Source organism: Desmodus rotundus, chromosome 5 (genome assembly GCF_022682495.2).
Source record: "Desmodus rotundus isolate HL8 chromosome 5, HLdesRot8A.1, whole genome shotgun sequence".
In the NCBI taxonomy this organism is placed as follows: domain Eukaryota; kingdom Metazoa; phylum Chordata; class Mammalia; order Chiroptera; family Phyllostomidae; genus Desmodus; species Desmodus rotundus.
Window position 1 is genome coordinate 75651822 of NC_071391.1, and position 18579 is coordinate 75670400.

The 18579-nt window shown below is 35.9% G+C and overlaps 1 protein-coding gene across 1 annotated transcript; it reads right to left on the bottom strand.

The window, feature by feature from the left end:
- Positions 1-257: 257 nt before the first annotated feature.
- Positions 258-13575, bottom strand: LOC112314270 (caspase-12). The gene is made up of 11 exons (XM_053925793.2): positions 13275-13575; positions 11781-12029; positions 10432-10491; positions 10189-10260; positions 6764-6858; positions 6200-6373; positions 5215-5449; positions 4660-4806; positions 1675-1784; positions 1179-1298; positions 258-607 (listed from the first exon to the last, which is right to left on the bottom strand). Exons 1-10 carry the CDS (start codon positions 13279-13281, stop codon positions 1200-1202), a joined length of 1248 nt encoding a protein of 415 aa, XP_053781768.1. The 5' UTR covers positions 13282-13575; the 3' UTR covers positions 258-607; positions 1179-1199.
- Between the last annotated feature and the right edge of the window lie 5004 nt (positions 13576-18579).

Genomic DNA, 18579 nt, shown 5'->3' on the forward strand with positions numbered 1-18579 from the left:
AATTTGAATAATATGTTATAATACCTGATAGAATATTACAAAACCAAAAATAATATTTAGGGCATTTTTACTGTGATTAGTGAATGTTGTCCTGAAAACAGAAACAGAATTAAGGAAATTTTATAAAAATAAGTTGAGTTTTTTTTTTTAATACGTAGAGTTACAAAAAGATTAAGTGTTATTTCTTCATTAAAAATCTTTTTATGTTTCTCTATGTTTAAATTTTGTTTTTCAATGAGTATGATTCATCTTTTTGATAAAATGAGAAGACAAGCATGCTTTTAAAGGGATTTTATTGAGCATTAACTCAACAACAGTATGATAGTGACTTCAGCCTGGTATTTGTGGAGGGTGGGCAGTTAGGAGTTTGGTACAGAAACTTTCTCTTTTTTCTCTATTTTTACTGAAATGTATTATGTAACACTGGTTAACAAAATTGCACAGGTTTCAGGCGCACAGTTCCACAACACATCATCTGTAAACTGTATTGTGTGTTCACCACCGCAAGTCAAGTCTCCGTACAAAAATATCCTTGATCAAAAAATCACCTTTTAAAGTAGTAAATTCTTTAGTAAAAAAGTACAGACCATAATGCCTTCATTTTTTCCTGGAAAAAACAAAAAAACCCAATATGACTATTAGTAACTGGAAGTAAGATATAAATAGAGCTAATCTTCACTGTGAGGCATATCTTCACAAAAGGGCTAAGTATATGGCAATCATGCCCAAATGGGAAGATCTGTACTAGGGCCTGGCTGGCTTAGCTTGGATTCTTCAGTAGTCAGTTACATTGTGGCCTCCTCACAGAGTAGGGGTGTGACTCAGCAAAACTGCCTTCTTGGGAAGGAAGCCTAACACCATCTGTATAAAACCTGTCAAATTACTTTCTTTTGTGTATACGTCAGATCTAAATATTTTCTACTCACTGAGAAGGTTTTTGAGAGAAATAAGGACTGAAGTGTTTTCTATCTGAACTTTTAATTTATTACACAATCATTATATTATGGTCAAACGCAAACAGAACCAGGGTTTTCCCTGGAGCCATTAAAAAAGGCAGACGAGGGGAACTTTTGTGATGTGTGTGCAGCGCCACTCTATCCTTGTCCTCCATTCTATCTGGACTATATGTATAGACCCTGAGCAGGAAGCGCCCAAATCCACTTCTTGTATACACTTACCTGAGAAGTTTCACAGTAGCTTTAATTGCCAGGGAAGAGGTAGAAATATCGTGTCATGGACACTCTTTCAATTGTGGGCATCTGGGCCAGAGCACTCGGTTTCTCAAAGGAACGTTGAACCTAAATTAGTAAAGAAATCCTTTAGAGATTTTCTAAACAGGAAATCTGAACTTCTCACTTGGAAATGAGAAAATTTATTGTGTGTATTAAGGCTGTTGCCAGATAATACAAACAGAAGAAATTTTTAGATTTTCCTTGGGTGCAGTGGGAACTAGTACAAACATAAACATTTTCTGAATGAGCGATTCAGGAAATCAGGATTGGAGAAACTCACACTGGTTCTATACAGTACTTCATAAAACTTCTTTTTTAAATAAACTTGGGCTATAGGAAGGAGCATCAAGAGAACCTAAAGCTTCAGGACTCTAAAAATGTTTTGCAAATCTTTCTACAAAGTTTTCTGGGGCATAGATTAAAAGGACAAGGAGATCCTTACCTTTCGAAAAATCTCCTCCAAATGATGACACCAAGAATATTCTTTGAAGTGTTGGATAATTTGGTAAATGAAGAGAGAGCCATCTGTGCCCATTCTCCAAGAACTATTATCTGCAAATAAAAAGTATAAAAATATTGGGGGAAGGGCTTTCGTTTAAGTGTGGGAGACACCTAGAGCCATATCTTTTGGATAAAGTTTGATTTTGATGCTTTTGGGGGAGAGAGAGAGAGGTGAAGTCTAGATAAAGTTGGGACTACAGGTTTATAGAACAGCCCTAAGAAAACCATATTGGACCCTCAATTATTATCCCTTTCACTCTCTTACTAGCAGGGCCAAAGTTATGACCCTTAGGATAGCTAGTAGTATAAAAGAACATGTTTTTTTTTCAAAACTTACCTCACACACACACACGCACACACAAATTTTAATTCAGCTCTTGACATTCTTTGATTCTGGGTCTTTTCCTCATTCACATTGTTTCCTAGTATAATTCTTTGCCCTTAGAGTTTTGTTGTGTGAATATCTTTTGAATTACTACTTCTCCTTACCATTGCAATGTGATCAAATCTCTTCTGTCATAAAAAAGCAAATATTTTAATTATCTGTTTATCTGAAACTACCATCCTACTTCTCCTCCTTTTTAATAGTTCAATTTCTCAAATATATTCTACTTACCAACTTCATTTTCTTCTCACCTGCTCACGCCTGTCAGGCTTCTCCCCCCCACACTATATTTACCAAATGACTTTCTGTAAGGTCATCCTTGTCCTCCAAGTCATTAAATCTGATGGTAATCTACTGGGCTTTACTTTATCTGATTTGTCATTCACATTAGCAACTATTTTATCTCCAACGGATTTTTTCTTGGTAACTCTGACAACACGTGCTCTGACCATACCTTCTGAGTCTAGTTTGATGATTAAATCACACTGCTATCTCTAATCTTGAACTCTGGACATCTTCAAGCCTCACATACTGTAGGATCTCTTCTCCCTCTGTTCTCTGTTTCTAGATAATGTTACCTATTTTTAGAATATTAAATATCATCTTTAAGTAAGCATTTCTAAAAACTCTAACACAGATCTCTCCTCTGAAAAATACAACTGTGTAACTCTTTACTCTTCATTTCACCTTAAAATAGGCCAAAGGAATCTTATTTTAATGAATACATGAGTCATCTATTTATAAACTTGAGTAACCTCTGTTATCTCTTCTTCTTTACCTGCTATATCCACTAAACCACTAAGTCATATTAATTTTTATCTACTAATTATTTCTTGGATCCAACAACTCACTGCATTCCAAGACTATCATTATCACCTGTAGCTTGTAATGCTGCCATAGCATTTAAACCTGTCTCCTTATGTCTAGTCTCACCAGACTGTAATCCATTCCCCACAAAATCCTCAAAGTGATCACTTAAAAATAAAAATATCATTTCCTTGTTTAAATTGCACCAAAATTTCCTGTTATTATTAGTGTACAATAATATTAGTAATACAGTATATTAGTATAACAGACCAAATCCTTCCCTAACATATGAGGCCTCAAATTTCATGCCTCCTGCCTACCACTCCCATCTTCCCCTTGGTCGCTCTCCCTTGGCTCCATGCTCCAGCCTCACTGGCCCTGTTTTCCCAGCTCCTTTCCTTTTCACATCCTCCATGTACACTGCTTTTTCTGTCTGGAATGTTCCTCTTGCCCCTGACATGCTTAACTCCTTCATTTTTCAAATGTGAACACATTTTTTTTTCTTTAAAACACTTATCACAGTTGGCAGTCATTATATATTTCTGTTACGTTATATGTATATCCTCCCACCCCCAATTAATTTCTGAGTCTCTGGCTTGAGCATACGCTCTGTGAGGTGCAGTAACCATGTCTGCTATAGTTGTGTATCACGTGTCCTACACCCAACCCCATGCTAGCACATAGTGATATTAGAAAGGAATGCAAAAAATTTACATATTAAGCTTTATTCTCTCAACTAAATTAAACAATATATTAGAGTATGTGACTTTAATGTGGAACTCTTCTTTTAAATATACAGTTTCCAAAATACAAAATACACTGAAGTAGAACTAATCCAGATGTGCAGGGGCCTGCATGGCCCTCTTTCCTATTTCTCCAGGTTAGACTCACAGGATCCTCTAGTTCCTTGCTACTCACTTTTGGTCATGGACCAACAGCACGAGCATCACAATGGAGAATTTCTGAAAGGTAGAATCTCAGGCCCTACCCCAGATCTGCTGAATCAGAAATCTACATTTTAATGAGATTCCCAAAGAATTTCTATGCTCATTAAAGTTTGCAATTGCTATACTAGAGCACTTAAAGCTGCAACTTGTGTAAACTAGATTTAACAATTGCCTTTATTACCTGAATGGTTGCTGAAACAATATTGTGGATGGCTGTTAAACAGATTTTCTACAGATGAGGCCACGGACAAGCAAGAATGGCTTTTGTTTTTACCTTCTGCTCTTCTTCTATGACTTTTCTACCAAAGAAGGATTTTTAGTCATTGGCTAGATTATTCTGAAGGCAGGCACTTGAATGTTAACTAATTTCCTAAGACTATATTCAAGTAAGAGGCCAACATGTTCTAGGATATGTGGAGCAAGTATTCATTTTCCTGGCTTATTTAATTACTAGTACAGGATCAAGTGGACCAAACCATGAGAATATGATACATTGCTGTACCATGGGTATATTTAAAAAGGAAAAAAAGAAACCTCTTACTTTATATATAGTAAGACTATTTTAAGTCTGGATCCTCACCAAACTCCTGTTTAGTTTGAAAGTTTCCTCCAAAATAAAGATTTAACTTTTTACTTATGACAAATTCAATATTTTAAATGTATTTACCACCAAAAATGTCTCATTAGAGAGGAAATGTTCTTATATTAGTGATAAGATATGATCATAGCCTCGCCTGTAATCTAGAAACTAATTGACTAAGAAACTGTTCTCTCTGAAGCCACTTACGTGGAGTTGAAGATTTGAACGCAATGAAGTCCTTCTCCACATGGGCCTTTGTAACTGCGTCACTCCAGATGTAACACTGAAAGGTATGGTCGTATCTATAGGCAGAGACTCTTCCCATGTCAGTCACCCAAACAGTCCCATCACCTCCTGAGAGAGACATCCATGTCATATGAAAGGTGTTATATTTAAACACTGACACACAAAATCTCTTTTACCATTATACCATCACTTCAGTACATCTTAATATATCATTTATTAAAATGAAAGTATCTTACTACTAGAAAAACTACCTAACTGACTGTAAACCATACAGAGCCCGCTTAAATTTCAAGAATAAACTTGTTGACTGTCTGGTTGCAAATGATGGGGGCATTCTTAACTATTCTAGGAGACTTGTCATTTCTTTAGGAAAGGTTCAGACTTAATTTCTGGACTGGGACTGAGTAGTACTAAAATGTGGTTTTTCTCACCCATCTCCAGGAAAAAGAAGACTAGACATCAGGCTGATAGAAGAAAGTGCAAGGCCACTCCCTGGGTTTCCCAACTCAGACTCACTGCCTCTGCATGCCTGCATGATGATGACTTTGGGTTTGTCTCTTAGACTCTGGCAGTTACGGTTGTTGAAAATCTGGAAGACTGTATCATCGTGAAGTATATCTGGCTCTTGTTCTGTGTGCTTTATCCCACAGATTCCTTCCAGGATGCCGTGAGACATAAACACCAAGAATGTACTGTCCGCGGATCGGTGTTCTTGCCGGGCAGCGAACTGTAATAGCTCTGTTTCCATTTCCTAAAAGAGACTCTAGAATTATTACGAAGACACTCTCCATATATAGCTTGTACTCAAATAGTACAATAGATGGAGTAAACAAAAAAGGTGCAGGCACCAAGGAATCAGGTGATTTGGACTTAGGAAGATGCTGGGGAATGAAATATAATGAGGGGGCAAGTGACATGACAAGTTTCCAGCAGGAAGGCTTAGCTTTCATCTGTTCTGTTTATTGGAGATTCTATAAGTTTTCATTCCAAAAGACAAACAGTTTTCTCCTGACAAAAGCTATAAACACTTAACAATTTTCTTTAAAGTGGGAAAGCAGAAAGTTAGGTTTAAAATGGCTTGTCTAAAGTCACCCAAAATATTTAGGGAGAGCCTGAATCATAACTTTGTGTGTGTGTATTTTTTTACGACATACCTGGTTCCACATTTATACATATGGTATGAAAATGATAAAAGTCTCATGAGCTCATTATGTAGGTATCAGGCAATTTAAGGGCCCATCTCACCCATACTATCAAATAATAGATGTCCCTCAGACTGAGGCCTTTAGAAAGATGCAGCATTTTTAGTGAAATATTAGCACATAAAGGTGCTCTAAAACTTTGATATGAGACTGTGCATTGAAGGAGGCTGAAATCCAGGGGATCCTATTCTGGAGCAAATGTAATTCCTATAATATGTATTTGTTTTTATAGCTGTTAAGGAAAAAATTTCAAAACTGTTTAGGGTGGTAGGAAGCTTGTCCCATTCTTAAGTCATTACCAGAGCTGTAAGATTCACTTTTACAATCACTGAGTATCCAAGGTTTACAAGTAGGTCTTGCATCCCCAAAAGATCAACTTCAGAACCATATCGCTTATCAAGATAATCAAATTCTTTGTTGCAGATGATGAGGGCCAGGCGTGTTCTGCCCTCCTTCTCCATCACTGGATATATCTGCAATTAACAGATACAGAGTGAGTTGTCCCAGGCCTCCTCCCTTTTGCCTAAAGTCCATACAAAACAGGCCTTTAAAGTTATAGAGTGGAAGGCTGGAGAGCTTGGGAATGGAACTATGTCCTCAAGAGGAAAGAGACAGGACCATGACTGAAAACATGTAGTAGCAACTTGGCTTTGGTTGTGTGGTGGATAGGAGTTCAGAGTGTGTTCCAAGATGAGGTGGAAGAGACAGGAAATCTAATGTAAGGATCACTTAATTCGATAGCATTCTATGCCATTTGTCTTGATCTTACACCCTTTATAACAAGAACTAAAATTCCCAGTATGTCCTCAGTATCTTCTTTGAGTGGGCAAATTTGTGTGTCTCCCTATTCCAAAGCAAAATACCTCATCTGCCTTTGTTGTCTTCAGTCTATGGAAAAGATCAGGAGGACAAAGCTTTAAATTATGACTGGGTTGAGAAGCCTGGGTTTCCAGGGGAGCTAAAAGCAAAAGAAAAAAAAAAAACCTCATTAAGCAGTAATATTCACTGCTTTGCAATCATGCAGCCCTTTTGATTGGGTTCCCATTCTTTGGAAATGCTTACTGCCATCCCACCAAAGTATTTTATATTTAAAATTTATTTCCTTTTGTTTCTTTCTTCCTCTTATTGACCCCACTATGTATTTCTGTTTTCCTTAGTGGTCACAGCATTGACTAGTCTTTTAAAGCCAACACATTAAACTCACATGAACACAGTATTTAAGATTTAGAAGGAAGCCTAATGTTCACTTAGCCTAGTCAAGTCATTATTCAGATACTTGAACTCTACTTTCAATACCCCTAGTTTATTATTACCACTCTCTGAAATAGCTCCACTAACAGGGAACTTAAAACATTCTAAAGCACTTTTGAACCATTTTGAAAGACCTTCTAAGTCCTGGCATGTATTTCCCACACTGGGACCATTAAAAAAAAAAAAGATCTAATTCCTTTCCCTGTGAAAGCTCATGAATTCCTCTATGACATCAACATACATCCCCATTATTTTATATACATGCCCCATATGAACAATTATTGTATTTTATCTTCATAGGGTTTATTATACTGTAAGCTTAATTAAGACAGGGAAGGTGGCTTTAATCTTTGTATTTCCAGGATCTAGCATGATATCTGGCACAGATTAATGTTATCTTTCATAGTTTATAACTGCTTGTCAATGAACGGTTGCCTTCAACTTCACAACAGCTATCAAGTATCTCCTGATACTTTGTTTTTCCTTAGGGCAACAAGCCTCTGTTCTTTTTAATGGGTTTTTTTTTTTTGCATACAAATTATTTAATCTTTTAACCAATAAACCCCTCAGTTTACCTACATCTCTACCCACCTACTCCATTTTTCCTCCTACTACGAAGGAAAACACGGTCTGCCTCCTATATAACGGTGATACCTCTACTTTTGCTCTGAATTCTATTCCTTCTCACCCACAAGGACTTTACTCAGACATTTATTCAGCTGCTCATTCCACTTCATTAGTTTCTCTCACTCTTCCAGCTGTTTTATCCCCACTGACATATTAGTCTGCCTTTATATCAGGGTACTTTAAAAAACACCTTTGCCTTGACCCTATTTCTTCTCCAGCTGAGGAATTGGGCTGAGGAGTGGGGCAGAGTCTCTGCTGACTTCCTAGTATAATACCTTAAAAGCTTTGTCTATTTTCACTATTTTTATTTTTTTCAACTCATGTTTTCTTCTGGATACATATAGACTGGCTCCTATCCTAACCACTTAAGTGGTGCACTTGTTATCAAGTTTACCAATTTTTCATTTTTTCACATTTAACATGGTTGAACAAATCTTGTTTCTTGAAAAAAAATGTTTTCTAGGCCTCTGTGATGCTGCATTTTCTAGCCATTCTTTCTAAATTTGCCTTCAGTATGGCTCTTCCTCTTCTGCAGACATCCAAAGTTGAGTTGTTCTATAGGCGGACCTCCATTATTCTCTAACTGCATTTCTTCCCAAGGTCTCTTTTGGTCCCATCATCCTAAATCTATTTACATGCTGATGAGTCCAAACATTTATTTCCATCTCTGATTCCTCTTTGAACTCCTCAGTAGAACATCCACCTGTTCATACAACATGTACCCTTGGATGTGGAACATGTTTCGAATTAAACATGTACACAGGGCTCCTGATATTTGTCCACAGCTGCAAATCTGTTTCTCCTGGCTTTATGATCAATCACAAGTTTCTGTATCTCAGTAATCAGTACCTACTTGCCAACCCCCAAAATCCTAGAATCACTGTCAATTCTTTCATTTCTTTTATTAACCCACACCCAATCCACCTGTAGTTTCTGTTGATCTTACCTCCCACATAGATCCCAAATTTAACTCCTTGTTATCATCTCTATTACTCCAACTGTAATCTAAAAGCTATTATCTCAACTGAAACATGTAACTTTTAACTAGCCTTTTTGACTCTATGCTTATTTCTCTCTTCATTTAAAAACTTCTTAAAGGTTTCCTATTGCAAATAGATTTCAAATTCTTCCCCACTTTCTGAAAATCCCAAAATGGTGTAGCAATGACAATCTGGCTCTTTAGCAGCTCTTCCTACCACGTTCCCCCTGGTGTCCAATTCTCCAGCCAGACCGGCCTTTTCCATGACAAGATCATTCCAGATACAGAGCTTTTGTTCTTGCTCTTGTTTCCACTTTCCTTGGAATGCTTTTGATTTTAACTTTGTCACGACTCCCTCGCTATTGTTCAAGTATGTACTGAAATATCACCTCAAAAGACTTCTTAAAACTATCCACCCTGGCTCATGCACCCTCCACTGATCCCAACAACAACATCTCTTCCTATGATGTTGTTGTTGGGATCAGCAACATCGTAGCCCTCTGTTCTCTTGTATGTGCCCTGAAGTTGCACTATTTATTTTTTGCATGTTTATTATACATTCACCCTCACTACACTGCAAACTCCATGTAAGCAGGATCTTTGAATTGCTTTTTGCTATAAACCCAGTAATTAGAATAGCATACAGTAGGTTTTCAATTAATGTATGCACATATATAATAAATAAATAGATATAAAAATGAATAAAGATTACAAAGTTTTTATTCCCTTGTTCACAAACTTTTAAGATATGATACTCAGAAGACAACACTGTCACTATTCCCTGTCTAGACACTATTATTCTTTAAAGTGGTCAAATATGTCACCAGTTTCTTTGGTGACCATATTGTACATAGGATTCATACTGCTTTTTAATGTACCTTTCTTAATCACATCCTTATTTGGTTTTGTGAAGTTGGTATTTGCTTATATCTGAGATGCTTTATAAATCCTTTTAAAGATATTATTAATCCCATTTAAAAATATGAACCTGAGACAAGCTGAGATATATATACCACAGAGCATGGTGAGACAATGGCAGATGGGTTTAATCTACAGATTTCTCATGTTTTACCCCATTTCTCTTTCCATTACACCATGGAGACTTTCTTACATGCCTTAATTTAAGTAATGTCATTATGTGTCCATGATATTGCCTGTCAGAGGTGGAACTGATGCCTGGCACAATCCAGCATGCTCCTCAGGTTTAGCATCTTCATTTTCACTTCCAGATTCTTAGGAGAATTAAAGAGCAGGGATGTGTGTGTTAATTTTACTTTTGAGAAACTTTGTTATGGGCAGAAGGAAAATACCTGATGTCTTAAACCTAAATTTTGTAGTCTTTTCACTATAACATAGGGTCTCTGTATAACTGCCTTCTCCCAAGTGATGGATGAGGGCTCCCATGAGGCATCGGGTTTTGATGGCATTTACCTGTTGGAGGGACAGCCAGTGCCTGCAGTGATCTAGCTTTTTGCTCATCTTCATTTTCTCCATTTTCATATTCTGAGTTGGAACAAACAAGAAGTTAAGCATCAATGCTTTACTTCAAAAGTTATTTCCAAAGATGAACCTTGACTAAGAACACACATGCCCTAGATCTTTACAAGAATACATTCTGACAACACTAGAAGTCCAAGAGTTTCTGACTATGATGTGAGATTTGGGGGCAGTTACCTGTCAAAGAAGAAGATTCATTGTTCTCAGATTCATCATCCTCATTTTCAGGATGAGACTCTGAAATAAAATAAAATGAAAATTTGTTAGCAGAAGTAAGTTTCTCATACCCACACACTTCAAACTCTTTCCCTTGCATTAACAAGGAAATTACTATGTTCAGCATAGGGCTACCTTATGAAGCCTGGAGGTTTGACTCATTCTCTAAAGTCCAGGGTTTTGTTTGTTTTGTTTTGTTTTTACAGAATTATAATATTCTGTCCAATGAAAGAGGAGGCAGACTTTCAGAGAAACAAGGAAGAGCTCATTATCTTCCCATTTGTATACTACAAGGAATACATTCTTTCATCACAGCTTTTCTGCAAAAGCATTTTTTATTCTGAGGAGGAAAAGCCTTCACAAAAGTTAGTCTTTCAACAACAAAAATATAATACTAGAGGGATATTCCAAGGATTTGGAATATACCAATGTATATATTTTACTCTGAAGTAGGGGTCAGCAAACTATAGCTTGAGGGCTCAACTCAACATAAGACCTATTGTTGTAAATAAAAATTTATTGGAACACATTCACACTCATTTGTACTGATTACACAATATGTTGCAGATGTCATGCTACAACAGAAAATTTGAGTCGTTGTGACAGAGATCATATGGTCCAAGATGTTTAAAATTCTATCTATCCTTTCAAAGAAAAAGCATGGCCAACCCATGCTCTAGACAGAAAGATACATTTATGTTCTAGCCTCAAATTACCTACAGTCTTCCTTTAACAAGGAAAAATATAGGTTCTTAGAGATTGGGATAAGCCATCGCTAAGCAGAAGATGATGGATTTTTTTGTATTGAATATTATGTGTTTGAGAATGACTCCAATGTCCAAAGTGTATGGCCATAATAGCCCACATTAGGTAAAAATTTTAATTAAATGTTATATGACTCCAGTACCATTGATTAATTTAACAAATATTTACTCAGCACCTGTCAGGGGCCATTTCTGTGAGTTTGGGATTTATTCCTGAACCAAACAAAGATATGTATCTCATGGAACTTACATTTTAGCAGGGAGACATATAATATAATGAATAAGCAAATGCTATAGAATGATTGAAGGTGACAATTGCTAAAAAAAAAAAAGAAAATGTGCATCATTGTAAAGTGATTGGAGATGTTGCAACAGGGACGAAAGTAGATCAGGGCATTTTGAACTATCAGATGGGAAAGTCAGGCAAAGAGGATACCAGAGATGTGGATCATTTGTTCTCCACATGCGATCAGAAATAAGAAGACAATGGGTGTAAAGATAGTAGATGAAGAACAAGCTACTAGCCCTTTGGCCTGAGATACTCACTTAATCTCAGCTGCCTCTTGGTATTGAAGAGCCGGTCCATAAATATTTTGCCTGCCATTTCAGTTTTCTCAGTGACATCATCAACTAGGCTTTCAGTCTTGTTCACAATGACTTTCACTCCTTCCCCTAGTCTTTGTAACTCATCTCCATTTAACACATTCTTTTCCATCAAATCATCAAAAATTCCATCAAGGAAGTTCTTTGCAATTGACTTCACCATGTTGATAGGATCTTCTTGAGGTCCCTTGTCTGTGAGAAAGATAGGATTTTAGATGTAGACAGGACCTTCAATATCTGGTTCTAGGCCAGTGGTTCTCAAATTTCAATGTGCCAAAGATAAAGCTTGGTAAGCACAACTCTCTGTACCCCATTCACAAAAAATCTAATTTGATAGTCCCTGGCCGAGTAGTTCAGTTGGTTAGAGCATCCTCCTGATACACCAAGGTTGTGGGTTCAGTCTCCCGTCAGGGCACATGCAAGGAGCAACAATGAGTGTATAAGTGGAACAACAAATTATCTATTAATCTATCTATCATCTATCTATCTATCTATCTATCTATCTATCTACAATCTATCTATCTATCATCTATCTATCTAATCTATCACTTTTTTGAGATCTATCTATCTCAAAAAAGTGATAGATTAGATAGAGAAAAAAAGTGATTTGATAGATCAGGGTGGATCTATCGAATTTTCATTTCATTTTACTTCACTTCCATGAATTTCCATGAATCTAACAATTCCTGAGATGATGCTGAAGAGAACATTTAAAACAACACCTGTCTTGTTCAAGCTTGTGCCTTTTTATAGATGGGGAAACAGAGTTTCAGAGACTTGAAGCAACTTCACTAAGGAGGTTGATGATGGCCGACTCTGTTCAGTCTTTGTATTGCCCATCATCCATTCACTTCCTGTCACATTTATCAATGCTTAATTTAAAAACACATTATATTCAATATGTATAGAAGTAAAGCATGAACAAATTACACCTCTAAAAGAATGCATTTTGTTTTCATGGGCAGGGCTGAGGGCAGCTCTGCAGAGACTGAGAGAGCAAACCGTAGCTGGTGTGCTTTCTGCTGGAAACGAAAAGTCAGAGAGAGAACAGAAACATGGAGAAAATGCAAGTTACTCTGTTCCACAGCAAGGCCTCTCATCTGAACAAGAGGACACTCATAAAATTGGTGAGAATTCTGGGTCAGTATGATGAATACAAGAAAAGCCTAAAATCACAGGAAAGTTTTAAGAACATAGGTACAGATTTTTCACACTTTCCCTTCTTTCTAAGAAGCTGTGACTTATTACCTAAAATAGTTTGTATTGTCATAGTCATTACCGTGGTCCAAACTCCTACCACCTACATCATAGAGTAAAATAATTTTGCCCAGTTAGTGCCCTTCTCATGGATCTTTTTCTCTCCCCTACCCTGTCCTCTGAAGCTGTAAACCTCCCAAAACACAGCCATAAACAATGGAAAAAATTGTACCCACTCACCAGCCATTGCTGCTTCAGCTCCCTGGGCAGGAAAAAGCAGTGAAAATGAAAGCAACTTTCTTTCTTCTTTCAGTGGGGATTTCCTAAATGGGAAACTGCAGAGTCTCAAATTCTATTCTCTGCCAGGATAGAATTTGACTCCTCAGATTCATAGCTTCTTTTCTTTGGAAAACAGCAAAACTTGTCTTTTCACTTTGGTATAACAAAGTCTGCAGAATGAAATACACACACACAGAGTTTTTGTTCTGTTTTCCAATCTGTTTTTAACACTCTTAATAAGTCAAATTGACCCTTATTTGTTTGTGTACCACGCCTTAGCCACTAAATCAGAGGGAGGACCATTCAACCCTGGAAGGGAAGTCTTAATGCAGAAGGCTTGAGGGGAGGAAGAAACCAACTGAAAACTGCCTAACTTAGTAAGGATATCACTGTTTTAAAATCCCAAATAGACAATCTCTTCTTTCTATTTTTTAGAAAACAAAAAAAACCTTTACTTTGTACATTGATAAAGATAAGTTCCATTTTAGTGAAATGTGCATAAAGATTATTTTTCAGTTTAAATAATAATAATAAATAAAAAGAACCTCAGAAATATTATACTGTAATTAAATTCAATGGTATCTGCTAAACAAGAACATTGGAGTCTTCATGTATTTGTAAGAAAATTCCAGTACTACTTTTGAAAATAAATGTTTAGATTGTGGTTTAAAACATGCAGTTTAGATTTATTAAACAATTACATATAACAATACCTAGAATAGAGCTTAATTTGTAGTGTTTGATGAAATAAGATAGTTCATTTCCCCCTACTCAATGAAACTTAGGCAAACTTTTCTCTCTTTCTTGATCTCCTTAGTTGTCAGTTCTGGGTATGGTTTATGAATATATTCATGTGTATATTTTTTGTTTGCTGAATGCAAAAGGACTCTACTACTTAATTAAAAAAGTGATAGCTTTAAAATTAAAATTAAACAATAGAAATTATATAAAATGAACTATGATCATCTAGCTCATTTCTTTTTGTATATATCAATTACATATTTTTAAATGTCTATATTATTAATATAATTCCATATTTATTTCAAAAACCTATATGTATGCATACATGCACACACACACAAAGCATTTTATACAATGTTCATTCAGATTCCTCAATACATGAACTTCTTTCTTGATCTTCATTCCTTCTTGTATCTCAAAAACATGTTAGTATTTCCATTAAAGCAGTTTGCTGGTTGAAAATTCCTTCATTTTTCTTTGCCTAAAAATATCTTTATTTTGCCTTTCTTCTCTTTTAAATTTATTTTTATTGTATTTTTCCATTACCATTTATCCCCCTTTACCCTCTTCCACCTCCACCCATCTGCCTCCCCTAATCATCTAGCTTCTTTAGTCTCACATGACAAAGTTACCACCATTATATGTTTACTTTGCATATTTGTGAATTTTTCCCATGCTTTTAAAAAAACACAAAACAATACTGATTTTAGATAGCCCTAACAATTGATTTCCTTGGGTCCATGCTCTTTTCTCTGATTGCAGACTGGCCTTATGACTTGGTTTGGGCCAACATGATGCAGTAGTGGGACATTGTGCAATTCTGAGCCCAGTCTTTGGAAGCATTGTGCATTTCTCCCTCATGACCACCTGAGCCTCCATGAAAATAGGCCTGCTCTAGGCAGCCAAAAGATAAGAAACATCACATAGAGAAGAGCTCAGCTGTGTCAGCCAAGGTTACCTCACCCTGCATCACCTTTAAGCCAAATGCTTTTCAAACATATGAGAGATCCCAGTTATTTCACAGAGCCCCAAATCAAGGAGCTGCTTAAGTGTTCATGATATTCCAAAAAAACCCACTCAGTGGACTAGCAGATGTGTACATGCTGCTTATAATTCACTTACAGGGGAGCACACCCATGGTGGTGGGTTGGTGCGAGAGAGACCACACCTCTTCCAGACTGAGGGTCATTATAAGGGGTCTCGGACACAAGCAGCATGGGTCCAGGTTGCACAAACCTATGTGTGTCCTGGTGCTACATTACATTAGTGTGTGTGTGCTGATGGAAAGGATCAAGAAGCTGTCACAGGACAAGAAACCACTTCCAAAAGAAGTAAGGAATTACAATCCATTCCCAAAACAATACAGATTCCTTCTCACCAGAGACCCTCTGACTAACCCTCAGTCACATGAGGGAGAAGGCCATGTATTGACCCCACACCAACAATGTCAGTGGAGTTACCTGTCCTACATGCAGGTAATCCCAGACACATGCATAATCCCAGAAACAAGAAGACCCACCCAATTGACTGGTTGATTTGTGAACCATAGTAAATACTTATTGATATTAGCCACTAAGTTTTGGGGTAGTTTGTTACTCAACCATAGATAACTGACAAATACATACTTACCTATACCATTTTTCCCATAGTATCAATATTTTTTTAAATTTGATAATAGATGAAAATACTTAGAAAAGTCAACACTTTAAGATCTATCTCAAGTTTTGATGATTATATAGTATTAAAAGTGTTTCCAGGTTATAATTTTAGAATGTTTGCCAAATTAATAGATACATAACACAATTAATCCAGTAGTACTGAAAAGAACATAATGAAAAGCATATTCTCCAGTACAACTCTTTCCATTTTTAATCCCACACCCTACATTTCATTTCTCTAAACTATTTTTGTTTTTTTTGTTTTCTGGTGATAATCTTCAGAACTCTCAATAACATGCTTATTTTATACTTTTGTTTCCTGGTATTAAATTGAAACAATGCCTTTGATACTTTATACAAAAAAGAGTTGTAGTTTACTTACACTGCCTCACTTCTACCAGTTCTGCCTAATATTTGATGACTTGATTTGAATTATTTTCTTGATTAATTTTTCAATATTAAATAACACTTAACCCTCATTTCTTCTTCCATCAGTGTTGCTCAGTAACAATTCTCCTCTATGTAAGTTGATGATAGTAGCCTACATACAAGTCCCTCCATCTTTTCTCACCTCCAATTATACCACCATTTTAACCTATATTTTTATTTTACATTACCAAAGTTATTAAAATTTTCATTCAATTCTTTATTCAGTACCAAGGCTCCTGTGTTCTGTCCGTGCAATAACTAAATGTTATTGCAATGAAAAACATTTATATTAGTATTGAAGATGTATCTATATATCTAATTTATATCTATCTAGATATAAATATAGCTATATAGATGTGTCTTCAATATTAATATACATATATCTATATATAGATATAGATGTAAATGTAGATGTATATAGTCTGTATATATATACACGTATCTATATATAGTCTGTCTAGCAAAGTGATATATTAGTACTACATTTCCTTCTCTTTGGGCCCAATCTCACAAATATTTTTCCATTCAGAGAAGAATATTTCTAGTCTCAATATCTACCAACTCACCATTACCTGGTCTCACATTTTTGGGCTTCACTCCTGCAATTCTATCTAAGGCTAAGACATGCATTTTTTATTCTATTCCTTCACCTTTACCGAGTCAAGGACATTCTTCAACGACAGTCCCATTGCTCTTCTACCTCATTATTTTCCTCATTATTAATCATGTCATTGTTCTAAACATAAAAAAAACACTACAGTTCCTCTTTATTAAAAAGAACTCACTTGATCCCTCTTCCCCACAACTCCTCAAAGGTATTTTTTATCCTTACTATTCCCAGATGTTCTTCATTCTTTCTTAAATCAGTTCCAAGTACTCTTTGTCTCTACCCTTCTATCAAAACAACTCTTGTTAGTGTAATCTATCACTTCAATGTTGCCAAATCAAATGTACAATTCTCAATTTTTTGACCCATTAGAATTATTTCAGAGCGATATTTACACCTCCTCCTGAAACCCTTCATTCATTTCCCTTCCAGATCACATCTTTGTCTTGATCCTCCTGTTACTTCATTGGCTGTTATTCACATCTTTGGTCTTTGCTTTATTTTTCATCACTTATTCAGCAGAGTCCCCAGTATCTTGGTTTTCAAAACTATTTATATATAAGAAGACAACTCAAAAATTTAACCACTCACTTTGCTTATTTCCTGAGTGCCATTCTCATATAACCAATAAAAATCTTTTGAATGTCTTAGTAGTCCTTTCAATTTTGACATTCCTTACCACCTCTGAGAGCATAATCCTATTTCATTCGAGTTATTAAAGCTAACTTCATCCTTCCTGTTATTCAGAGTAGATTTTTCTCAAAACTTTATCCAATTTGGTGGCTTTTCCTTCAAAACATGAAGGTTGCTCACTACCCTCACTTCTTGCTTCCTGATCTGAACTACCATCAAATCTGAATTTTTGCAAATATTCTTTCTGCTTCTCATGAGCTCCTATCATTGTCATTATCATCTTAACCCCATAGCCAGAGTGCTACTCATAAAATATAACTCCAATAATTAGTTTTATTCTTCTTCTCATAATTTTCCAATAGCTTTTTACTTTTGAGTAAAGATTAAAAGTCTTTTACTGTAATGGTACCTTGTATGATGTGGACCTTGGTCACCTCACTGATCTTATGTCCTAACTTTTCCCTGTGCCTTTTGGCCTCTGATTCTAGACACACTAATTCCCTTGGTATTCCTCAAACACCCCAAGCACATGCTTATCTCAGGGCATTCTTAGTTGTTTTCCCTCTGTCTGGAATGTTCACCCTTAACATATCTCATAGCCGGCTATATCTCTTTCTTCAGGTTTCTTCTGATGATAAATTATATGTTTATTTTATTTTTGTCTATTATCTCTCTCTTCCCTGTTAGACTTCATGTTTTCATGAAGACAAGGACTTTGTCTGCTTTTTTTTAAGATAGCAAATGCCTGATGTAGAGTTTTTAATATTTGAGGTTGATTAAATGAATGGATCTTTTGTTGATTATGTGCATTGTAAAAGGTTCTTCCCCTGGTTTCTACAGCTTGTCTTTTTTTCTTTCTACCATCTATAAATTCATTTTCATTTTTATTTTTAAGTTTTTTCAAGGTATAATTTATAAATGAAACATTGCACTTATTTAATGTAAACATTTCAATGACTGAGAAGTTTGACTGCACTCATGATATCATCACCACAAAGTTTAACATTGTACACAGTGCTCTTAAATCTTATCATAAATTTATTTATAGGTTTCTTTATGCAATGTGCTTTCCAAACCTTGTTGAAAAAATGCCCCTACATGAATCACATAAAGATACTCTCCTATATTTTTCTCTTAGCAACTTATGAAAAATTATTTTTTACCTTTTGGTCTTTACTGAATCTGGAATATTCTTTTG

Excerpts from the sequence above, each read along its gene's own strand:
- LOC112314270 (XM_053925793.2), bottom strand. Across the intron at positions 10,261-10,431 it reads TGAATCTTCTTCTTTGACAG|AATATGAAAATGGAGAAAAT; the intron begins GTAACTGCCCCC and ends GTTCCAACTCAG. Across the intron at positions 5,450-6,199 it reads AAGTGAATCTTACAGCTCTG|GAAATGGAAACAGAGCTATT; the intron begins GTAATGACTTAA and ends AGTCTCTTTTAG.